The sequence below is a fragment of the Cadophora gregata genome, assembly GCF_030347475.1.
Source record: "Cadophora gregata isolate MNR1 chromosome Unknown scaffold_12, whole genome shotgun sequence".
Lineage (NCBI taxonomy): Eukaryota > Fungi > Ascomycota > Leotiomycetes > Helotiales > Ploettnerulaceae > Cadophora > Cadophora gregata.
In genome coordinates this window covers 512,250-535,921 of record NW_026695935.1, presented here as the reverse complement: position 1 = coordinate 535,921, position 23,672 = coordinate 512,250, and the positions used below count along the sequence as shown (strand labels likewise).

Below are 23,672 nucleotides of genomic sequence, written 5' to 3'. Positions count from 1 at the left end.
TAGTTGTTTTCGTGCTGGGCTTGCGATGGAGCTGAAATGAACGGATTTGATGATAGATTTCTATACTTCAAGAACAAACGCATTCCTCCTCTACAGAAGTCAGAAGACTTAAATTTCCTCGTTGCAATGCAATTGGACAAGCCGTTGCTTGTCAATGAATGATAACCAGACCAACACAGGGATATTCAGAATACAAGGCGAGACGTGTCGCCAGATACTTTGGAATATGGCAAAGAAGAGATCAGAGCCGCGTCCCGCTTCTCTAACAACGTAATTATACCCCCCCCCCCCCCCCCCCCCCCCGCACTATCTGAAAAGTCATATTCTATTTCCCGTCTCTGTCCTGTCCTCACAGGATCGTCGCTTACATTTCCCCATAGGTCGGTCAGCCTTACCGAGCCGAATGCAGGAACGACCTCCACGATCAACCTCCTTCTCTAACCTTCAACACTTCCTGTGCTATTAGGACTTCGGTCTACAAAGTGACGATTCAATACAATCCATCTCAAAACAATTCATCAGAGCATATTTGTACCTCCAATCATACCCAAACATGGCACAACAGACCGACTGGAATACCGGTGACAAGAACGGCCTCGTTGATATCGGCACAACTCGTCTCTACCTTCAAGTTTGCGGCCCCGATCGGATACCCAACCAAACAATCGTGCTCATCATCCCGGGTTTGGGCTGTTGTGCATCATCCTGGGCAGCGGTCGTACGTCTCCTCCGTCCTCACATGCGAGTCGTCATCTACGACAGAGCTGGACTTGGGAAAAGCGAGCCATCACAACGACGTCCAAACATGTGCAATATCCTCCGAGATTTGAAGAAACTCTTGGAGGTGACCCACATCAAACCTCCTTTTCTCATCATCGCACATTCTTGGGGTGGAGTCTTGGCCCAGCAGTTTATTGCAACTTCTCCGCCCGGCAATTTCTCTGGTCTAGTCCTCGTGGAAGCCAATAATGAACATACTCTGAAAATTCTGGATTGGCGGGTGTTTGTTGAATGGGTCAACCTTTTTGATATCGATTACCCTAAGACGCTGAGAATTGAGAGTCGTCATCGAATGCTTCCCGTCGAGTGGACTGAATATCTGCAAGACGAGAATGGAGACGGGCATAAAGCACAAGCCAAGGCAGAAAATGCCGAGTATGCGCTCAGCTTTCCATTGTTGGCAGCGAATCATCCCCTTGACAGACAGGAACCTCTCTTAGGAGCCAAGCCTGTTAGCATACTCGTGGGCACCAACGGAAGAGACCTTAGCATGATGTATGACACTGCAGTTTCTCGAGGCTTTGGGACCCCGGACGAGGTGGCATATTTTAAGAGGTGGGCTGCGAATTTTGGAGAAATAGATTTCAGACTCCAGAGTGAAGCAACGAAACTATCTACCAACCACAAAGTTGTTCAAGGACCGGAGAACAGTGGACACAATCCGCATCTAACAGAACCAGATGCTGTTGCTGAATTGGTAAAATCCACCATGAGCAGAGTTTAGGTTTGTCGTAGATGTAATGCTACTTAGCTTAACCAGTAGAGGCACTTGTGGCAAGATGAGGAGTTTGGTCACTTCGAGATACTTTCCTCTATTATTGTACTTCAAGTACGAAAAATTAAAAAATGAGAGCAGTCTCATCTCCATAAATTTAGATCGGTCAATTTGACTAACGGTAGATGAGCTCGTCTCTCATATATCGACGTCTCACATGGCATTTTCAATGCGACAGCAAAGCTGACATGGGTGCAACACCGAAGTAATTTTCTCAAACAAGGAATCGACCAAAAGTCTGTAAACTCTCTTGACACATTCTACATTACTTTGTGGCCGCCAGGAAGCTCGGTCAACCCTGTCATGTTGTCTGGTTGTTAACGCCATCCCGTCACGCCGACGACAGTTTGGGGTTGGAGTACTTACATCCATCAATATCCTCCTCCACTACCACATTCTGGGAGCATCTGTTCAAGTCGGCAATCGATTGAGTCTTCGCAGTATTGCAGTTGACATAACAAGGGGTGTCAAGAATCTTCTGCAACGAATCGTCTTTCCAACCAAACACGTAATCGGCGTGATTTGCATACCCTGTCCTGTCACCGAATGACCACTGCCAGATTTTTAGTACGATGACATTTCTCGACAGGGAAATACACACCACAAACGGCTGACTGCCATCCTCAGGCCAAATAGACTTATCATTGAACGGTTTCGTATCCCAAATAACCTCAAACATCACCTGCGAAGTCCTCACAGGATGGCTCGCAGGACAGGGTCCGGCACTCTCAAAAGTTCCTGTCTCGGGGTAGGACATGTGTGACATGTGGTCTGGACTATCGAGGTTTTTTCCGTCCCAGCAGGTTGGGAAGCGGAGGGATGCCATGATGCCAGCTGCGCAGATACGGTTGGGGAAGGCGAGGGATTCGTGTTCCCGGGACGCCATCGTGTCGAGGCAGGTGTATGTGAGTTGGCGAAAACGTGCTGCGTCGGCGAGACTATGGGCTTGGACGTCGCCGATGAACATGCGGAAGCCCTGTGGAGATATTGTTAGACAACCTCTTCAGTCATGATTGTGTCGAATGAGGGAGGTTGAAATACTAACAGGTTGGAAAGCCTGAACCTTTGATTTCTGAGCCGTATCGTAGAGCGGGTCCTGCATATAATACACAGTCATGCCTCCACCAGCAGCACCTTCGAACCCAGCATTGGCAAGTTGATGGACGCGCTTATACGTCCCATTTCTCGCTTTGAAGTACAAAATAGCCGTCCAATAGTTGGAGAAGTCTTCACTCATTTGGCATGTGGTGCATGAGGATTCGCCAGGCATATCCTTTGCATAATCCATCGTTGCGTTGAATGAGTTCTGTCGATTTTAGTGATACTCGATGATTGATTTTAATGGGAAGCTGGACGTACGCCTCCGACGATTTGATGGACATGTGGGGATGGAATTTGTCCCGGGCTGACCAGAGGATCGAGTCTTTGTGTGACGAGTTGGGAGCACTGAAATCGAATCAATGCGATACTCGGACTGGTAAGAACCAGAACGAAGAGATATGGCCACTGCATAGTGTCTTTGATCTTCGCCGCACTATTGAGGGAGTTTGAGCACAGAAGCGATCTGAAAATGTGGATTCTACATCAACTCCCAGAGCATAGTCTCTTGCGACGTTTGTGACTTCCAATAACTTACTGAGAGTTAACTGTCGAAATTTGACAGTGATTACTGCGGACTGATGACTGCGGATGATTGATTCCGATGTGTATTCTTCCTGTTTGGACTTGTTTACTTGATAGAGGTTAATCGGATGCAATCTCGGCATTGGGTATGCGCAACCTTGACGGCCATAGAAAGAAACACGCCGGGTCTAGGAAAAAAGATCATTTCTCAGTCCCGATTGGTGTAAAGTACCCGATTACTGCTTTGTGGCCGTTTCTGTTGTTTAGGCTGCACACCCGGTTCAAGCCAAACAACATGATCTGCTCGTCGTTCGCTTAATATGTGGGCTGCAACTGCCGAAGTTCAACAAACAGGCTGTTCAACGATACAAGGAGCTTGAGTTGCACTGGAGCATGATAGAGTGCTGATCATTGCATTTCAAATTCAGATGATTTATCAATTTCTGTACAGAGATGAATTTCAACCCCACTGTCGAAGAAGCACTAAGCATCGTAGACGTCATCCTCAACGATTCATTTTTGGGGTTGCAGGGCTCCCAAAGAGTCTTTGAGTTCTAAGACCTGCAGAATAGTCATCAAGTAAATGCCTCCCAGAATGGCTATATTGCGAAGTATGTCAATTGCCGAGTGCCAAGTATCGAAGCAGACAATGACAGCACGCCTGGTTCATGCTACCGACGGTGGGTTATTTCAAAATTGCCAAATATCGATTATGGATATCTCGGATGGAAAAAAATTACAGTGGCAGCCGATCGAACATATAGATACGAAATCTCGTGAACTTCTAACCATCAGCTTTGATTTTCATCAACACGAGCTCAACCTACATTTCAAAAATGCGAATCAACACCCCGCTCGCGCTGTATGCCGTACTCGTAGGTATCGCTGCACAGACGGTTGTGGATGGATGTCCAAAAGGCGTGTACGCTTGTCTGGATGTGATCAACTCAAATTTGTGCATATCTCAGAATGCTATGAGAGGGACGAGAGAGGATCTGATCAATTGTGTAACGTAGGTGTGACTCGGACCCTCTCGCAGCCATGATCTCCTTCTAGTCTCCCAAATAAACACTGTATTTGCTAACAATGCTTCAGATACGAGAACAGTGCAAGTAACTTGACAGGGGCTGAGAAGGTAAACCAGCTCGCACGAAACAATGTCGTTTGTAGGCAATAAGTAAGGAGGGGCTGACAGATAGATAGCTCTGTCTTTGTCCCGGCTGTCACTCAGCATCGATAAATGCCGCCATCGCAAGCAAGTTTCCGCCGCCGTGCGGAACCAACGGCACAAATACCTGATTCCCTGTTCTTCAGCAAAAAGAAAGTGTCCACACTCTTTCTTTTTTCAGAAGATACAAGAAAAACAGTGTATGAGAGAGAAATGACTCAGAAGTGTTCTATTTAGTTGATATCATGAGAGGCTGCGTCTTCGAAAGTTCACGACAAAGAGTTGGAGTCTGGCACGGATTTAAAGCACAATGAGCAAAACATCAAATTTGAGCTCCTGACTTGAGTTCTCAACATCGACGGATCCGAAACAATGTTGTGACACACCACAACACGCAACAAGACGGCGCAAGAAGAGCATCACTCACACTTTGATCAAGTACACACACAGAAAAGTAAAACAGAAGAAGCCACCATTGACATAATTTCTTATTGGAGATAGAGATGCTGATATCCATGCCCTCTTCCGTCTTCCCGTCTGTTCCTGTTCTTCCAACCCCTCCATATGTGCGTATACCTGCATCCTGTATCGTGGCACAGCCTATCTAGAATACAAGAAGCGGAGTGATCTCTTTCTTTCTCGCTCGACCGCTCATAGATAAACAAACTCCGTGAAATAGTCTAACATCGCCGCGCTCGTTGCAAGTCCAATCTGATGATCTTTTGGCTGTCTACGTTTCTCCCACTCGTTAGCCCCTCAGCAAATGACAGCGAAATGAGCCAAGCCCCAACAAAGTCTGCTAGATGAAGAGATAACAAAGAGATGCTGCAAAATTCGAATGTAATAGAGGAGAAATAAATTGCGTCAAAATGGAAACAAATCAAACTCGCAGGGCAATATTCAGAAACGCCAACGCTGGTATCAAATCCGTAACTCTGGCTTCAACTCCTAATTAAATCCAAAATCCCAATTATCGAAAGCAGCAAGCTGTATGCCAAGTCGTATGCGTAAGGAGCACGTCTTCTTCATACGGTATCGTATCCAAATATACACACACTCCCCTTCCTTGAACTCTCCTCCCGCACCGGGACACAACCTACTCAGCTTCCTCATCAACATGAATCCGGAAGCCCGGTTTCCCAGCACCAGCACCTGAACCAAAGCCTATCCCAGATCCGGGATCATAATCAAACATGCCATCAGGCTGACGACTCGGGTACTCCGAAGGAACACTGCTGGCATCGCTCGCTTGGTCATCAACATCATCCGTCTCATGTCCCTCGTGCCGAAGTCTCGAACCAGAAGGAACGACTTTGCCGGCAGGGAGAAGACGGGGATCATAGCTGTTGGTATGTGTGTACTCATGATTGAAATCGAGATCATCCTGCACACCCTCCCACTCATCATCGCCCTGTCTTGGTTGTCCGAAACCACCTTCATCTCCCTCACCAGCATAATCTGAGTCGAAATCGCTGAGGGCATTCGCTTCGCCACCATCTCCTTCCTCATCTTCGTCATTCTGCTCATGATCATCAGCGTTCAGATCATCCGTTGTACTCCCCTCGTCCTCATCCCTTCTCATTCTATCCTTGACGCCTTCAGCACCGAGACCGAAGCCAAAATCATCCGTTGTACTCCCATCGTCCTCATCCCTTCTCATTCTATCCTTGACGCCTTCAGCACCGAGACCGAAGCCAAAATCATCCGTTGTACTCCCATCGTCCTCATCCCTTCTCATTCTATCCTTGACGCCTTCAGCACCAAGACCGAAGCCAAAATCATCTTCACCATCCCCATCCTCGTAGATCCCAATACTACTCCTGGTCGTACTCCTTGTCCTTGCACGCTCTACATAGGGTGCGTTACTATACGGCGTTGCATAAGCGAAAGGAGTCATGCCTTCCTCGCGCTTAGTATTCACTTCGTCGAAGAATGCGTAGGGACTGGGCGGACCAGTGGAATAGCGGGGTGTGTCGCGCGGACGTGAGGGAGAGCGTGAGATGCGGCGGCGTTTGAGGTTGTTCAGGTTGAGGTTGGGGGGTGGATGGGTGTTGAAAACCGGAGCAGAAGGGGCTCGAGAGGGCGAGGACTGAGTTTCGTGCTCGAACGAAGCGATGCGGCGTTTGACCGTGGGGGCGTGACTGGTCGCGGCGTGCTGGGAGGATTTGGTGGGGACTGTGGTTGGGAGTGGCATTGATGTGGTGCGTGTATGGACTGGTCTAAATGGATTCCGTTCTTTGAGTGGAGATAAGGGTGCTGCACGTGGCGCCGCTATAGATGTAGGTGTTGTAGAAGCATTAGGCGATGCAGCTGCAGAGGAGAAATGATCAGATGGTGAAGCCGGGTTGTAATGTTCATCTTGGTGGTCATGAGCGACAGAGCGGATGCTGAGAGAGGAGATCTGAGATGCGAAAGAGGAGTGGATGCTCTCATGAGGTGGATCGAGTCGTTCATCAAATTCCCAACAAGGCTCGTGAGCATCGGCTTCAGGAGTGTGATTGAAACTGGACTGGTCTGGGTACACTCTAGGAAGTTGGCGGAGTTTCTGCCAGGTCCAGTCGGCATTGTTGTAGCCAAGCTGTTGGATATAGCTGTCTCGTTGAGTGACATAGAGTCGACGAACTCCGGAGTGTCGCATAGCAACACTGGCGGATAAGAATGGGACCGTCCAAAGAGCAGGCGTGACCATCTCAGCAGGAGTCAAGTAGCGAAGACATGAGTCCTTGTGAACTTTTCGTAGAGGAATCCAAGGTGCTGACAGGCCGAGATAGTTTTTGAGGGTTGACGGTACCATACTAGTGTTCTCATCATCGTGTTGAGTGTATGGGTCCTCAGTGAGGACATCGGGCAGATCTCCGAAAGCTTTCAGCATCGCAGATTGGACATCCCTTGCATCAGCGCCTAGAATTCTGATCAACCTGACAAGACCCCTACTTCGAAGTCGTTCGTCGACCCTACTCCGAAGTCCACATGCTCTGGCCATCAGCCAAGATGTATCATGATCAGCAAGATCTGTAGCGGATCTTTCCCACGCGGAAGCCTGATCATGAGCAGTGAGACAAGCCTGAGCAGCAGCCATTGAGTTATTCTGTGTCTGCGTCCACTCATCTGTCTGCGTGCTGTTGAGCCTTGACCGTTGACTCATAGACTGCTGCCCAGACCAAATACCCATGAGGCGTGATCCAAACGGCAGGAAAACAACCTCAACTTCCCAAGGGTGGGCATGAGATGGTAGAGCAGCAGCTTGGAGTTCGGCAACTTGAGCTTCAAGTGCCTCGACACGAGAAGAGTCAAGACGGTCCATCGCTGAAGCGATCAAGGCGGTAGAAGTGACAGAAGCTCTGGAGTCAAATGAAGCATTGACAAGCTGTCGACTACTCACGCTACTAGCGTCATTAAGTGCAGCTTGAGCTTTCTCGACATCGCGAAGCCTTTCCTCGACTTCACAGACCCGATTGTCGAGGCGGTCATCCGCGTCCTGCAGATCGTCGATAGCGGCATGGGAGAAGGAGGTATTCTCCAAAAGGTCCAGACGGTGTTCGTGATTCTGGATCTTGGTGGGGTAATCTGCGAGATCATTGACCAAGTGCCGGAGTCGAGGGATGAGAGAGTCCTCGTCAGGGCCTTCAGCTTGAGTTAGCACCAGCGGCCCTGGGGCGGATCCAGATTGCTTGATTTGCCGCTGAGATTGGTCATCCTTTGCAATGGCCTTTCCAGATTGTTGAGTGAAATTGTTCAGAGCATCGCGAACATTATTGACGTCTTTCAGAAGATCAGCATCTGTCACTGGGTCCTGGGAGGCCCTAGCACTTGGAGTCGCGGCTTCGGTGAGGCTTTGCAAGAAAGCATTACCATTGGTATCTTCGTAAAGCTGCATTCTCTTTTCATTGACAGGATGCCGTCTGTGAAAGGCACTTCCAGAAGTGATTATAGGTACGGGATTGACAGTTCGCAGTCCCAGACCAGAAGGGCGGATGGAGGCACCTTGGCTGCCAGAGGTCATCGATCCATTTTCAGACGGAAGCAAACATTGAGATGGAATGGCAGGAAGACTTGTAACGGGCCCCGGATGAATATAACGGCTCCACTGGAGAGTATCCGGGATGGAGTCCTGGCCCCCTACCTCCGCCCTTGTATCGGGTGCAGAATGAGTCTTTCTAATGGGTACATTCTGAACGATGGTTGGTGTCGCATCTGTCATAGGAACATCGACAGAGGCTTGTCCAACCTGGTTCTGTGGACCATCATCATGGAAGCAAGCATGATGTTCACACATACAAAATCCTGACCTGGGTTGTGATCTGGGTGTACTATCCCCAAAGGTTGATCTCGGAGTTGCCAGCGCCTTGTCCCAGAATCGACGACATCCACACACTGGCGCGCTACCTCCTACACTGAGGTTCGTATAATTGCACCTCCCACTCGGAAGCCTCGTCTCAATCGGATCCTCATCATTCGTATGTCTATTCAAGAGCGGAGTATTATTTCCCGTAAGGAGATGCTGAGCAGCCATGGGCAAGATGTCGCAATTACAGTAAAATGGAATTGCAGGCGGAGTAAAGATCGAGGAAGGGAGGGCCTCGTCCAAGGCTGTGTCGCATTGAGGGCAGATGTTCGAACCGGCGGGTGCGCTGGCAGGCCGGCGGCTATCTCGTTTCTATCCAGCTATCCAGCTCTCCAGCATCGATCGCGAGGAAATCGCCTCCCATATATATATCCAATTGGGTGTAAATAGACAATCGGGTGTTGTAAGGCGAACGACGCGTCGCTATCGAGTTAAACCGGGTGCATCGCAATTCTGAGGCTGCCATCTCCAGTTAGTATTTAGCTGGTCCAGATAGCTGATCGCCTGCAGCCTCACGCACCTCTTTTCTCCGACGGATTGGCCGACCAGGACGCAGAAAATTCGCAAGTCGTTAATAATAGGGCGCGCGGATACCAAGTACAATTTTAATGGGAAAGAACGCAGGCACGGTGATGGCACGACGCTGACAAGTCTACGCAAGAGGGCCTGGGTGGGGTCAAGTCGAACACAAAAGAGGTTGCAAGCTCAGGCCGCGCGAGCGCGAGCTCCATGATGGTTGCCGAAGAGTGACTCCTCATAAAGCTCCTGACCAAGCCCAAGCTTATCCCCTTAAGCGAACAGGGGAAACGATGCCGATTCGTTTGAACTTCATTACCGCGAGGCGTTTGCACTGTTTCCTTGGCTGCGGGATTGGTTATCCATGCAACTTGAATGCAGCCGTGCCTCGACTTCGAGGCTGCGGGCCCAATTCAGACGGCTCGGGTCGCCTTTTCATTCGCCTCGAGTCCAATTGGCTGAGAAGAGGAGTGAGGCAAGGATATTGGCAGGGAAAGATAAGAAAGTCATGGGAACGATTGCCTTGATGATGCCTGCGAGGCTGGTAAAATATAAGGGTATCTGGCACCCGTTGCTGATGATATAAGAATCGTTAGCGAGAAGCGTGAGCCCGACAAAAGAAGGTGTGTTACTAAGTGTGGATGCCTTGAGGCTGAACGATTTCAACATGGCTTGCATAGGATGCCCAACAGAAGCGAGCCACTAGGCTAATAATGCGAAAATGAGACAGAAGCCAAGAAAGAGGTGACAGTAGTCGCCCAGATGACAATTTTCGGGATCGAGGGAAATGCTGAATCTCCGGCTCGCTTAGAGACGTGGAAAGTTTTCCAGCTGTCAAAACAAGACACATTTTCTAGAAGTGACGAGCAGAACAGAAAGAAAAGTCCTAAAAGACCAACTAAAACTGAAATCGAAGGTAGGAGAATGAGTGAAGTGCAGCCTTGTTGGTAAAGCCTCAGCAGACCCACTTGGTCGGCCCAAAGCAGAAGTATTAACAGAACAGAGGAGGAAGCGACAAATGAAAATCCGACTTGGATAGATTTTCACCGGAGTAACGGCCAGAACAAATTTTGAGCGCCCTTTGAGTCTATCAACCCCTTCAAACAAGCAAACCATCAAATACTGAGACTTGCAGGGCTGGAAGACTGCACCTAGTGCATCCCAGAACAACACCTGGGAAAGCTTTCGGTCCATTGACTAGCAACACGAGGAACTCCTACCGTAGCCAGAATACGGACGCCTAACAGCAAGAGAATGGTGGTTTACCGCATCGAGTACCAGCCATTGCGCCGCAAACCATATACTCCATAGCCCATACTCCAAGCGCCAAAACCCGGCCATACTGATCTTCACAGCATTCTCCAACGCCAGGTAGCTCGCATAAGCCGTATCTTGTCAAGGCATGCATGCATGTCCACCTCAATTTTGAGGATCAAGACAATGGCATGCTGCTAAGCTAGACATGCGAAGTCTGACGCTTGCCCTTTCGTCGACTCAAAGCCCTCGAGATGCAGAGACCGGTCAGACCAGATGCGACGATGACGAGAATGCAGAAGACGACCACAACTCCAGCTTCGCGGGCGGCCCAGTTGTCCTCGCGTTTGGCAAGCATGTGGTGAAGAGTGTTGCGGGTTTCGTAGGCTTTGGGTGCCATCTTGATCTGACTTGGGGCTGATTAGCTTGGTATTCGTTGTCTTCTTAATTCTTGAGCACTGTGGAGTCGAGCTGGGCTACCTCGAGTTACAAGTTTGTTGTTGATTAGGTGTTATATCGAAGTACCGAGGATGATATGTCTGAGAAGCTCAGAGTTTCTCTGATAGGTTCGTTAGCTTCGTCCTACAAATCTCTCTCTTTGAACAGGGAAAGCAAACAAACAACGGGGATTGATTCACAGCTCCGCCGAGCAGCAAATGACATCCATTGGGCAATTCAAGGCAGGAATTTGCTTGAAGAAGATAAGAATCTTTGATGAAGAGAAACTGCCTCAATAAAGTTGAATCCTGCGATTCGCACTGCAAAAATTTGAAGGCTTCGTTCCTCGACATTGTTCCATCTGCGATACGTGAAAGATCAAGAAGGAAGCAATTGTACTCACATTTAACCTGATCGCTTTTCGCGAGAATAGGCTCAGAGGGTTGAATTGTCTCTAGGAAAGTTTGTAACGAATGAAGAGGAAAGACGAGATGTGGTGATGTTCAAATTGAAGTTGAAGGAGAGCATTTGGGGAAGGGACGCTAGGGTTGGCCACTTGACTGTTTGCGGCATGGTCGTCTCTTCATTTGCCGGATTGGCTCGCTTGTGTGTTTAGAGAAGGAACCTTTGGACTAAGACAGGTATCTTAAGACTTGAGATGAGGTTCAAATAGACTCGGAAATGATAGATATCTAGTCAGCGTAGAGAGAAACTTGGGAGCGCTGAATGATTTCCGGGAACATTATGCCTCATAAAACAGGCGAATCGACCGCGAGGCATCAGATTGTGGGCTAGCGTTGTTTACGTAAGGAGCCCATCTCACATTCTCTTCCAATGCGCTATCCATTGCTCAACTTTGACGCAATAAAAATTGAAGATCAATAAATCTATCCGTCCACCGTAACATACAAATGGATAGCGGTCCAAATATGGCCAAGATGCCAGCATCTCAAGAGCTAGAGCACGATCCTGCACTGGTCAAAAGGTTCTCGCATCTCAAAATAGACAATCGATCCAACCTCTCCGCCATTCAGAATTTCGCGTTGTCTATACTCCAGAATCAGAAAATAGCACAATACGTGCGGAGGGTTACCTTGACCTATTCGCATTGGGCGTCTTACCCAGCCGAAGCATTTCCATACACAGCCACGACAGACGAAGAGCGCGTAAAGGAGAAGACATTCAGGGCAGCTATCGCCGAGCAGAAATGGGACGAGCCAGACGCAACAGAATTATTGAAACGTCTCATGACGACGAAATCGCCAGGCTTTAACCAGCGCAGCTCCCACCAATTACTTCCCGATGCGGTAGTAGCTATTCTTCTGCCCATCTTACCAAATGTCGAGCATTGGGTGGTTGGCGAGATACATGACCCACCATTTGTAGGAAAGGCCGTCCAAAGAGCGAAAAACGGAATTTTTGGTTCCATCTCAGTCAAGCGTCTTGAAATTTGCCCAGAAGCTCCTTTTAGTTCTGCAGCCTGGGATGGCATTAGTTGGCAAGCATTTGAGATTTACGCCAACTTGCCCCAGCTTGCTGTTATGAAATCGAGGGGTGTTGGGGGCATCGGGATAGAGGACGGTGGTGGATACGAGGTGATACCTAGCAAGGTTTCTGCAGTTCGGGAGATCCATTTGAAGCACTGCGAGATTTCTGGTACCTGTGTTTCAAACATCATCAACTTTTCCACAGCGCTGGAGGCTTTCAGTTATCAATTCGGCGGACGGTCGGGGGATGGTGGGATTATAGGCTGGACGTCACCAAAGGTAGCCAAGGCTCTTACGCTGCACAGGTCAACGATGCGGAGGATGGATATCGATGTTGAGAATCAGGCTCATGGTAGCCTGCAACAAGAAATGGAGGACTGGATTGAGGAAATGAAGTGGGGGGAGGATACAGGAGAGGACAAGGAGCGAAATGAAGCCTGTATCAGAGACCCAGACGACGGAAATTCCGACACAGAGACTCTGACATCGGAAGACAGCAGAAAGAAAACAGAGAGATGAGAAGGAATGACGAGAAGCGAGCCGTATTTCCCTTATCTTACACATCTCCGCATCGGCATCAAACTTGCCTTGAAATTCGCCGAACTTTCAGGCAAAACTTTGGTTGAGTGGTTTCCTCCTACTCTGCAAGAACTTGAAATTGTGGGATACAGACATACCGAAAACGGGGAGATGGCAGAAGTGCTTCGACGACGACAGGAACTGTTACCAAATCTGAAGGTGTTGAGGGGGATCGAGGAGTACATTGAGATTGGGGATCAGCTGCACAATGAGGATGAGTATGTAACTTCAGCAGGATCGGACGATGAGTTTGAGCATGGTTCGGGCTCGAACTGAACCGACCCCGAAGATCGTGAGATCATTGTAATCCTGGAAAGCAGAGCTGTGCGATATCTCTACGTGGTCTAAGAAATTGAACACGAAGAGGAATTTGTCTCTAGCATTTGTAATTCGGAAGACCCTCGTCGTGAGCGGATTGAGAAGTCCTCAATCGAACACTCGTGACACGTTGGAAAAATCCCGATTTACTCAATGAATTGGATTTGCGAGACAGGTCTGAAATTTTAAAGCTCTGACTTCCTATTGTAACTTCAACTCAGGTAGTTTTTCCTGTAATATTGCAGGGTTGCTGTGTGCTGTCAGGCTGTTCGGGCCTCGTACAGCGGGAAGGATCTCCTTTGACGATTCTCAATATGTCTCGGATCAGGAAATGTCTCACGGGCGGCTACAACACTTTGCTATCTCTGCTGGTCTGACGAGACTCCCTTCAACAAATTCGTTTGTTGTTAACGCATTTTGGAAAACTCGCCGTGAAAGATCACGTCCCTTGGTTATGGAGTCTCCCAAATCATACCAGTATGACCAGCTCACAGAGCCAGGCGCCTTGCGTCTGATTGCTCTCCAGCCCGACCACAACATCGATGCGCCCGTCCGATGCTCCCTGATCTCCACGACTTTGCAAGCGTGCCATGACGATATCGTTGAACAATATACTGCACTCTCGTACGTGTGGGGCAACACAAACCATAAAATACAAATCTCCGTTGATGGAATGCCCCTGGATATCACGGCATCGCTGGATCTTGCCCTTCGATATATTCGCCAATCCGACAAACCCATACGTGTCTGGGCAGATGGGATATGCATCAATCAACAGGATGTGTCGGAGAAAAACATCCAGGTTGCGCAGATGGGCCTAATTTATGAAGTTGCGAATCACACAATTATCTTCTTGGGTCTGGCAACGGAGCAGTCTCAAGGACTCATTCAGGCAATCAAGTCGCTTCCGCCTCGCCCAGCGTTTGTCAGTTTGGAGACAGAAGCGTCCTACAGCCAAGGCAAGCAAGGGCTTTTGAATCTTTTAACATACCCTTGGTTCACAAGAGTATGGACACTGCAGGAGCTGGTACTATCAGCTGACCCATGGATTCAATGCGGGAATTCACGTTGCAAATGGGACGTTCTCGCCAAATATATCCCCAGGATGTTAGAGTCTGCCACGGAAGATGGTATACAACCATTGACAGACATGAACCTCTTTCGAATGAGCAGTATGAAGAACAGATACGCAACCGACGAGCAAAAAGTTTGGGCAACAGATGAAGATGCGGTCACAGCGCTCCTACTGATCTTGCACTCTCGTCGTGGACTGGGTGCAACAGATGCCAGAGACTTCATTTACGCGCATCTGGGTATAATATGTAAAAGACTTCAGGCAGCCATATCAATCGACTACACGAAAAGCTGTTCTACAATATACACAGAATTCGCTCGCCAAGCTCTCGCATGGATGCCATCTTTAGATATCCTACAGATACGTGGAACGCAAAGCCCAGCCCGAGTGCTCGAGGGCCTTCCATCTTGGGTACCTGACTGGAGTCAGCCCATCAAGCGTTTGCCTCCGGGTATCTCTGTGTCCGGCTCAGAAGCTGCTCCTAAAGCGCGCCAAAATTACAAATACCAGTTGCTTCACCCAGAGTCGACACTCCTTATGGTCCATGTCAAGTTGATAGGAACTATTGAGAAAATTCTCCCTCCAGCGTCCATCAATAACGATATATATTGGAGTGAAGATGAGTCCAGATCTTACTACCGGTTCAGGTGTGTTCCCACGGATGAGGATGCCAAATTCCAAGAAGTAATGCTGTACTTCTACGGATTAATGCTTGCAAGAACGTGGGACGAGGATTTCAAGGCATCAGTGATGGAAGGATTAAGTTGTCTTGATTTCGAGTTCCCCAGCTTCCAGGAAGTGATTCTTCGTAAAGTGACTGAAAAGATCTTTAGGACATCTAAGATGAGGGTGCCACCTTGCCAAGGCGATCCAATGGGCAGAGATGAAGCAGAACTATGGGAACTCAAGATGCATCGAGTATGTTTCACTTTGCTCCGACTCGCCCATGCATATCTTTCGACCTTCCCATATCGTCTGGCACTTCTATCCAATGGAGCTCTCACTCTTATCCCGGAGGATGTCTGTATTGGTGATAACTGCTTTCTGGATGTCGGCGCTGGCATCAGTTCTAGAGACAAACGAGCATTATCGATGCAAGAAAGATATGCAGCCTACATCAATACTTCTATCTTTGTACGACTGGATACAAGCTTTTGCATGCCTGGAAAAGATTCCCATGCTTTAGCCAAAGCTCTTAATGTACCGAACATGAAGGAAGGTGTCCTCGTGCCGGAATCGGATGATCATGGGCCCTTCCGAATCTTGGCAAGAGGGCCATTTGAGCATGTGCCATCGTTGAAGCAGCTCACCGAGGTCGATTCCTCATACAGGGCTAGGTATGATTCTGAAGCTGGGGTAGATGTTGTTTTATTGAGTTGATATTATTGGGCGTGTCATTTGTAGTGTGTAGAGAAACGGGGATAAAGCAGGTCAATGTATCGTCTGAACATTCCCTTCAGGCAGTGTAGAAGACACGTCAATGCAAATTTCTTTGGGATTTCATTCTGCGCTCTTTTATATCGTCATTCGGCAAATGGATTCGTTCCGTTGAATCAATGGCTAGGATATTAAAGAAACGACACCGCCTCTGAACATCGTTTGAGTTTGCAAAGAGACCAACGCTTGACAAACGAGCCGCAGAATTCAACTCGCCTAAAGAAGATGCTTCACAGACAATGCCAAGAGGACACACGAATTCCGAGGCTCGCCAAATAAGAACAAAACACCTTCTCCACCCGAAAAATGGCCGCAACCACTTAAGGTTTTTCAGGGACCCTTCTTGGGAGGCATTAGAAATACTTACTTTATCTCCAATCAACTGATTTCAAGCCAATGAAATCTCTACTCTGAACAGACAAATCCAGCTTCAAAGCCCAGCATAAAAAAGCAGTGTTGTGCCGGTTTCCACCACTTTGCAACTTTTCACTTCAATTGCTTTCAACTGAAAGCAGCCCAACATAACCATCAGCAGAATCTCATCACCTTCCGATGCATCCCAGCAGCGATCTGGATCCTTCCTGCAGAAACGTCAAGCCTGGCAGCTGCATCTCCATGTCGTCAGTTACTGAATCGCGGAGGCGGGCGTGGACCCGCTCAAGTCTAGGGACCATCGTGGTCACCGCAACCAACTCCCAAGCCACTTCGCACTCCACCTCTCACATGCTTTCTGCGGAAGTGCCACTCACGACATCAAGGCCATGACCAGGAGCAACGCAAGGCAACTCCATTATCAGATCTGGTGTACGTACTACTAGGATGAACCGTTCCTTTAGAGGGGCTGTTTCGGGCCCATTATTCCCTCAGTTGCAGCCAGTAGTAGGTGGCGAACGGATAAGGCAACGTGCATGGAAACACGCCAGAAGTACAAATGTTGGCAGGCGAAAAAGAAGAAGCTTGGGCTTGTTTTATAGCGCCAGGTAAGTCGAAGATTGGATGAGGAGAGAAAGTAGGTTTAGTTTCACTTGTTCTTTCTTTTTCTCTGTAATTCTGTTCCGAAAAGCTTCTTACAAAGCTTTTTAGGTTCTAAGGGTTTTGTTACCGGGCTCATTCGTTTAACCGTCCCTTCTAGAGATTGAGTTGACTATATCTCGAAGTTCAGCAGTCGCCGAGGCGCGAATCAATAATGTCGCTATCTTGGCCGTATAGAGAACATTCCCATACACCGTATTGGGGAGAGATAAATGCTCAAGCAAAGTACGTGGCCTTGCAAAATTGATCTGAATAATCAGGACTGACTTTGCAAATCTAGTTTCTGCGAAGAAGTGAGTTTTTGCGTTCGTCTCATGTGGTAGCCCCACAATGACGGTATTGAGGCAATGAGTTGGGGCTGATATTTCCTTCCAGGATTATATTCTTACGCCATACATCGCCGAAGTTATCAATACCCTCACGAATATCACTTATCGTAAGTGATTTCTTTCTCTCTGTTCCGTCAATTTTGGTATGATGGAAATTTGTCACGTGGGAGTTCCCGGCGCTGGGAAGCAGAGAAGGCACGAGAAACGTGTTTGGAGAAGCTTACTAAATGAAAACAGTTATCTATGCCTTCCATGGCATAAGAAACAACGCCAATAGAAAAGATGCAGAACTGCGCAATCTACCCTACTTGGGGATTGCAGCAGTTGGATTTGGGTCGGCGATTTTCCACGCCACCATGAAAAACTATACACAATGGTGTAATTTTTCCCCCTGATTCAATACAGATGTCTTGAGCATTTTAAACTTTGAAATATTAACTGAACCAAATAGGTGACGATCTTTCCATGCTCGTCGCAGTAGCGACTGTAGTTCACCGCGTCTTCACATATGATATATCACTCACTAGAACTGCTGTGACAGGAACTGTTATTGCAGGCGTGATGACTGCATTTAGCGCATGGCATTGTATTACTGATGAGCTTACCATGCATTCTGTGTTGTTCGGTAAGTGCAAGTCTTGCTTCTCCGCCCTAGGGTGTTGGAGTGAACTGGAAAGGTACTGATTTCGATGTCGGATCCGCAGCTGTCATGATAGTCATCGTTGGTCTCAAAACCCGTGCCATCATCTCAGTCAGGGTTGAAGATCCGGCAGTCGCCAAGGAAGTAAGGAAACTCGCCATATGGGGCGGTGGTAAGTACTTCCCACAACAATGTCATGGCATATTTGGCAGTAGACTGATATGAACAAGTCATCTTTATTTCCGGCTTCGGAATCTGGAACATCGACAACGCCATTTGCTCGTCTCTGACTACTTGGAAACGCAGCATTGGAATGCCGTGGTCTTTTGTGCTTGAGCTGCACGGGTGGTGGCATATCTTCACAGGCGTTGGTGCTTATATCTGTAAGTGAACGGCATTTTGAAGGACCTCGGGTGTTTTTAATCGAGTTGATTCCCAGTGAAACGGATCCCAGATTTATAATGGAGCTAATTTCATACAGTCATCGCCCTCGTCGAGTACCTCACGTCTCAAGAAGCTGGTCAACCACTTGGCGGTAAATTCGCTTGGCCTGTGAATCTGATAATTGATGGTGAGGCTGGCGACACGAAAATGGCCAATGAGAATGGTGAAATAAAGTTCAATGGACAGACTGGCCTAAATGGTATCAAGAGCTCATGACGTGAGCTCTGAAGGCATGCCAATCACAAAATGCTGTATTTAGAGGCTGGACGGGTGGGACGGGTGCTTCAGGGGGGGGGGGTCTTTGCTTTGCATTTATCTGGAGTTGAAGATCGCGTAGCAAATTTTCTGGGCGGAAGCGACAAGAAATGACAGTCTGTTGTTCAGGTTAACATTCTACAAGTGATATACATGTGTCAGAGTAACTTATTTGAAAGACTCAGGTAGGAGTCAGATCGCTCATTGTGCACCTTCCCGTCTCCATTACCCCGCACCGCAATTCCTCCCAACTTCTGACTAGGATTTGAGATATTTGTTTTGAATTTGAATCTAGGGTCAGCATTGATTGTGTACTTTACATACTGCTGCTAAGCATCTGTCACCTTCCGATCTTCGTGATATTGGTATTTTGACAGTGCGGGGTTGCTCACTTAATCCAGAAGTAAACATCCAAAGGAGTGAAGTGCTCATTCTTCTTAAAGACCCACAGTCCAATATCTTATTCTTGAAAAGATAATTTCAGATAAGCCAAGTTAGATTGACCAGTCGAAGATCACAAGATCGTCGACAACCAAGCACTTGTCATATGAAAGCGCCAACGCAGTTGCACGGCCGTTGCAGAGCCATGGTGCCGATTTGCGAGGGAATCTTGATGTGTTTTTAGCTTACTCATTATGTTGAAAGGAGGTCATATGGCCATATGTATCTTGGAGAATAAACATCGGCTAGCTCGGATAGATGCAGGTTGCAAAAAGAATTTGAATATCCTTCACAATTCACTGCAAAAGACTCGATCTGTCAGAAATCCATGATTTCCTTGCCATATCGCGGCATATGGGAAGTATATATACGCCACCAAGGCTGTGAATTATAGAGGAATAAAGATGGCCCAATCAAGTAGTGACCTCCATAGAGATGACCATTTCAGCTGCGATGGTGTCCATGACAAGAGTAATTATCAAGTAAGTGTTGGAATTGGAGCCGGATTGGCAGCGAAGGCTACCAATTATTAGAGCAAGAGCGATGCAAAGATTAGATTTTATCCTTCTGCTGTCATGCCCAGGAGCTCTGTCAATCTCTTGCTGGAAGTCATCTGTTTCTTGACAATGATAATTTACTTGTCAGCCATGACAAGAAATGTAGGTCCTTCAGGATGTTTACATGTGGAGGGACAGACACGCCAACCAAGTTTCAATCCTAAGATAAGTGATATTCGAAGGCCTTGGATGTGTCTTGCAGTGATCAGCTCTCACAGGATTTCAAGTTATGGCTTGTTTACAGGTACTCTCGACGAGAGTTTGGAGACAAACGAAACACACGAAAAAAATTATTATATACACTTCAATCACCTCGAAGCACCCACCAATAGCTTTAATCTAAAATAGAAAGTAGTGAATCCCCAACCCTACTGCTGCGTGGTATACTTTCCAGCTCCGTGCCACACAAGATCCCTTTCTCTACTAGCTCTAAAGTCCAGCGACTTAGCATTTCAGTATATAACGACAGACATTGGAAGAATCAAGGGGTCAAGCTACCTTGAAAAAGAATAAAACCGGCCATCCAATATGCTGTGTCGCTTGTGAAGTCATTGTGTGGTGACTCCTCCGGCATATGTACTCTAGATGATATGATCGCATATATCGTACCAAATAATACTGGAAATGTATCTACTGAGAATACATGAACTTGAGCAGAGAACCAAAACTTTTCCGTTTGCTCAAAAATTGACAGCGAGATGCTAATTGGCAACCACAAGTCTTCCGCATCAAATCAAGCGAGTTTTGATCCCTGGAGCACAAAGATACATTTTCTAGAAATCACCAGAAGACCAGTAAAAGTCATCGGGTTTCCTTCTTTTGCAAATAGACGCGTGGGCTCTATTGAACTGTGCTGCTCCAGTAGAAGGGACTTTCGACCTGATCTAGTCTTTTCGTTGCGTTTGCTTTTGACTAGGAATGGGGTGCTTTTGTACTTGAAGAGATGTACCGAGATATATGGGGGACGTCAACCTCCGATGTAGGTGAGAGAGGTTTCCGAAATTGGAAGAGATGAGAGTAGTGAATAAGGTCGAGGATGTACCAATGTTAAGTACATGCCAGCTCCCAGTTTCTAATCGTACATAGACTGAGCCGAGGGCCTACTCCCAAAAAGGGTAGAGTTGAAGGCATGAACGAACAGGGTTCTCCCAAATCAGATGCTCGATGGGTCTCAAAATATAACGAAAAGATAGAAGATGCCTAGTTTTCTATTGATATTGAGTGGTGTCCAAAACTCCCCAAAAAGTAACTCCAAGCGCCTACCATGCCGCCTGCCGAACTCCCTATGCTTATCATGGATTATACAATTACTTGATCTCTACTCCAAAAAACACATCAGCATCTCACTCATTCTTAAACATGTCAATCCATCCGTTGCCCTTGAACGCAGACTTGAAGTCTTCGGAGTATCCAAGTGTGACTGCACATTCGCTGTCGCTTCTCGCTGTTGCTGCTTTCGGCAGCCATTCCTGCATTTGACTAATTCGATGGGAATTCTATGTCGAGTCAGTAAAGTAACCTCCACGTCGACTTGAAGCTTACTTACGGAAGGATGAGTCGACAACCATTCCGGCATACTCTGATCTTTCTGCGCAATTTCCATCCGCTGCCACACCTTGACCGCTTCCTGTGGATTATAACAACTTCTCGCCATCATCATCAATCCAATATAATCAGCCTCGCTCTCTTGTTTCCTTGAAGCTGGTCTCGCAAGCCCAAGATCCATGGCCATGTCTCCCAAAACGCGGCCCAATCCCATGGTGTATCCTGTGCTGTCGAGGAAGATGAAGAGGAAGCGTAAAGGTGCAAGCATGATCATACTGCTCATACTTTCTGATGCGTGTCTAGCTACATTGTGTGCGATTTCGTGGCCGAGGATGGCGGCGAGTCCGTCGTCGTTTTTGGCAACGGGGAGGATGCCGGTGTAGACAAATACTTTTCCGCCAGGGATTACGAAGGCATTACATTCTGAATATATATGTTAGCTCCGATCTCCCAAAGACTTGATAGGTAGCATACCGGGCGAATCGATTACGTGGACTTCCCAATCCGCATCTTCCAGTCCACTGTTAGGAATCAACTTCGCCATAACCCTGTGAACCATCCTCGTCCTTCGGTCCCAGTCTGGTAGAATCGAGCGTGCATTCTCTTGCATGATCATTTGATACATCCGCATTCCTTCAGCTTCCACTGTCTCATCGCTATAGCAGTTGAATCTCTTTCTGCCCGACACTGGGACCTCTTCTAGGTTTGCAACGTAGAAGACTGTTGCTGAGCCAGCTGATATTATGAATAACCATTTCGTGGTGGGACTTCGGACGGCATTGAAGATTTGTTCGTTTGTTACGAGTGGTTTCGCATGCTGTATCTGGTTGGGGTCATATCTGTAATGTATTATTCGTTGAGGCTTTCGAGGAGGAGGCGGAGGAGGATATCGATTCCATTCCGATTGAAATCGTCGTGGGGTAAATGTTGATGGTCGTGCTATTTGAGGTATTGAAGCTCGAGGCAGAGCCCGGGGGAGAGTTCGAGGACTGGACTGTGATACTGCTCGTAATACGTTCCTAGAGAACAGCCGTGATAGCATTATGGGGATATACTTCGAAAGCTGGGGACACTTGGAGATGTGAGAGAAGCTTTGTTTGCCTTCTCAGCCTTCTGCGCACTTAGTAAGCCTCAGCCTCCTCGGGTAAACATCGGTGTCCATCTACGTCATCGCCATCCAGGTACCAACAGCTTGAGCTTCATCATGCCACAACAATCATCCTCTACATTCTACCGCCAAAACACCTACACTTGAATTCCAACATACCTTCAAGATGATGGAGGTAGCAGCAACGACGGCAGCCGCCGTCCGCGGCATGTTCAAATCAACACACCCTGTCAAAGCAAAATGGGAGCGCATAAACAGCACCCCACTACCCCGCTCATCCCACAGTCTCTCTGTGATCGCAGGCCGAGCATACATTTTTGGTGGAGAAGTCAATCCTCGAGAACCAGTCGACAATGATATGCACATTATCACGCTTCCCTACGATGCTTTTTCGTCTGCCGACTACCGAACAATTCCCGCGAAGCCAGAAACTGCGGGAGGCGAGGTGCCAGAGAAGAGAGTTGGACATACGGCTGCGGTCATTGGAGAGAGGATATTTGTTTGGGGCGGAAGAGGAGGGAAGGACATGAAACCGTTGGAGGAGAGGGGGAGAGTTTGGGTGTATGACACGAGGACGGATACTTGGTCGTTCTTGGACCCTGTGCCTGGTACTCCATATCCAGAAGCACGATCATACCACACGAGTCTTGCAATTGAGAAGCCTGAGCCCGGAAATATGAAGAGTGTAAAGATTGACAATGCTACTGAGCTTCCAAAGGCGGGAACAATTGCAGAATCCGCACAGACAGATGAGGAGAAGGGTGGATTTGGAACGCTGTTTATTCATGCTGGATGCCCGGCGAGCGGTAGGACGAATGACCTCTGGGGATTTGATGTCAGAAGTCGCACTTGGAAGGAGTTTCCTGCTGCACCTGGAAACCCGAGAGGAGGTACATCGATTGCCGTGTCGAAAAATAGAATCTATCGATATGGAGGTTTCAACGGCACAGGTGAAGAGGGTGGCAAAGTTGACATTCTGGAGCTGGGTCTGGATACATTCAGTAGTATTGGTGCTTCTGAAGATACTGCGGTCATTCCCAAAGGACAATGGGAGACTTTGAACTTCGAGGAAGAAAGTATGAACTTCCCTGGCAATAGAAGTGTAGCTGGCCTGCAAGCAATCACGACAGGAATGGGAAGGGAATACCTAGTGTTGCTACTTGGCGAGAGAGATCCAAGTAATGATGGACACAATGCCGCAGGAAAGTTTTGGGGTGATGTTTGGACGTTTCAATGCCCACCACGAGGAATGACCGGTGCAAGTTTCAAAGATGCTACATGGCAGGCACTTGGAAAGGAGACTGGAGAAGGACAGTGGAGTGTAATGCAAGTTGCGGATGCCGAAGGTGCTGAAGGAGAAGATGTTCACAATCTGGTGCCTTCTCAGAGAGGATGGTTTGCATCATCAACACTTGGAGATCTGGATGCCAGCAGCGTTGTACTATGGGGTGGATTGAACGGGAACAATGAACGGGAAAGTGACGGATGGATATTGAGGGTTGAATAATGACTAATGGATAATGACT

General features: G+C 47.8%; 10 protein-coding genes across 10 annotated transcripts; 7 read left to right on the top strand and 3 right to left on the bottom strand.

Annotated features, from left to right (window-relative positions):
- Positions 1–238: 238 nt before the first annotated feature.
- On the top strand, positions 239–1,634 carry ONS95_003022 (uncharacterized protein). Its single transcript, XM_058496305.1, has 2 exons — positions 239–270; positions 381–1,634. Exon 2 carries the CDS (start codon positions 554–556, stop codon positions 1,502–1,504), a length of 951 nt encoding a protein of 316 aa, XP_058353556.1. The 5' UTR covers positions 239–270; positions 381–553; the 3' UTR covers positions 1,505–1,634.
- A 181-nt stretch (positions 1,635–1,815) lies between these two features.
- ONS95_003021 (uncharacterized protein) lies at positions 1,816–3,067 on the bottom strand (the record flags this gene model as incomplete). The annotated part of the gene is made up of 5 exons (XM_058496304.1): positions 1,816–1,853; positions 1,922–2,108; positions 2,157–2,531; positions 2,601–2,861; positions 2,915–3,067. The coding sequence occupies 5 exons, from the start codon at positions 3,065–3,067 to the stop codon at positions 1,816–1,818; spliced, it is 1,014 nt and encodes a 337-aa protein (XP_058353555.1).
- Positions 3,068–4,014: 947 nt separating this feature from the next.
- ONS95_003020 (uncharacterized protein) lies at positions 4,015–4,355 on the top strand (the record flags this gene model as incomplete). Its single annotated transcript, XM_058496303.1, has 2 exons — positions 4,015–4,190; positions 4,274–4,355. The coding sequence occupies 2 exons, from the start codon at positions 4,015–4,017 to the stop codon at positions 4,353–4,355; spliced, it is 258 nt and encodes an 85-aa protein (XP_058353554.1).
- Positions 4,356–4,679: 324 nt separating this feature from the next.
- Positions 4,680–11,146, bottom strand: ONS95_003019 (uncharacterized protein). The gene is made up of 3 exons (XM_058496302.1): positions 10,942–11,146; positions 9,212–10,878; positions 4,680–9,150 (listed from the first exon to the last, which is right to left on the bottom strand). Exon 3 carries the CDS (start codon positions 8,857–8,859, stop codon positions 5,443–5,445), a length of 3,417 nt encoding a protein of 1,138 aa, XP_058353553.1. The 5' UTR covers positions 8,860–9,150; positions 9,212–10,878; positions 10,942–11,146; the 3' UTR covers positions 4,680–5,442.
- A 664-nt stretch (positions 11,147–11,810) lies between these two features.
- Positions 11,811–12,905, top strand: ONS95_003018 (uncharacterized protein; the record flags this gene model as incomplete). The annotated part of the gene is made up of 1 exon (XM_058496301.1): positions 11,811–12,905. One exon carries the CDS (start codon positions 11,811–11,813, stop codon positions 12,903–12,905), a length of 1,095 nt encoding a protein of 364 aa, XP_058353552.1.
- A 171-nt stretch (positions 12,906–13,076) lies between these two features.
- Positions 13,077–13,241, top strand: ONS95_003017 (uncharacterized protein; the record flags this gene model as incomplete). The annotated part of the gene is made up of 1 exon (XM_058496300.1): positions 13,077–13,241. One exon carries the CDS (start codon positions 13,077–13,079, stop codon positions 13,239–13,241), a length of 165 nt encoding a protein of 54 aa, XP_058353551.1.
- A 373-nt stretch (positions 13,242–13,614) lies between these two features.
- ONS95_003016 (uncharacterized protein) lies at positions 13,615–15,738 on the top strand (the record flags this gene model as incomplete). The annotated part of the gene is made up of 1 exon (XM_058496299.1): positions 13,615–15,738. One exon carries the CDS (start codon positions 13,615–13,617, stop codon positions 15,736–15,738), a length of 2,124 nt encoding a protein of 707 aa, XP_058353550.1.
- A 1,243-nt stretch (positions 15,739–16,981) lies between these two features.
- ONS95_003015 (uncharacterized protein) lies at positions 16,982–18,456 on the top strand (the record flags this gene model as incomplete). Its single annotated transcript, XM_058496298.1, has 7 exons — positions 16,982–17,056; positions 17,203–17,263; positions 17,394–17,534; positions 17,608–17,781; positions 17,861–17,968; positions 18,027–18,179; positions 18,278–18,456. 7 exons carry the CDS (start codon positions 16,982–16,984, stop codon positions 18,454–18,456), a joined length of 891 nt encoding a protein of 296 aa, XP_058353549.1.
- A 1,821-nt stretch (positions 18,457–20,277) lies between these two features.
- ONS95_003014 (uncharacterized protein) lies at positions 20,278–22,250 on the bottom strand. The gene is made up of 3 exons (XM_058496297.1): positions 21,513–22,250; positions 21,040–21,461; positions 20,278–20,989 (listed from the first exon to the last, which is right to left on the bottom strand). Exons 1-3 carry the CDS (start codon positions 22,078–22,080, stop codon positions 20,837–20,839), a joined length of 1,143 nt encoding a protein of 380 aa, XP_058353548.1. The 5' UTR covers positions 22,081–22,250; the 3' UTR covers positions 20,278–20,836.
- A 62-nt stretch (positions 22,251–22,312) lies between these two features.
- Positions 22,313–23,653, top strand: ONS95_003013 (uncharacterized protein; the record flags this gene model as incomplete). Its single annotated transcript, XM_058496296.1, has 1 exon — positions 22,313–23,653. One exon carries the CDS (start codon positions 22,313–22,315, stop codon positions 23,651–23,653), a length of 1,341 nt encoding a protein of 446 aa, XP_058353547.1.
- Between the last annotated feature and the right edge of the window lie 19 nt (positions 23,654–23,672).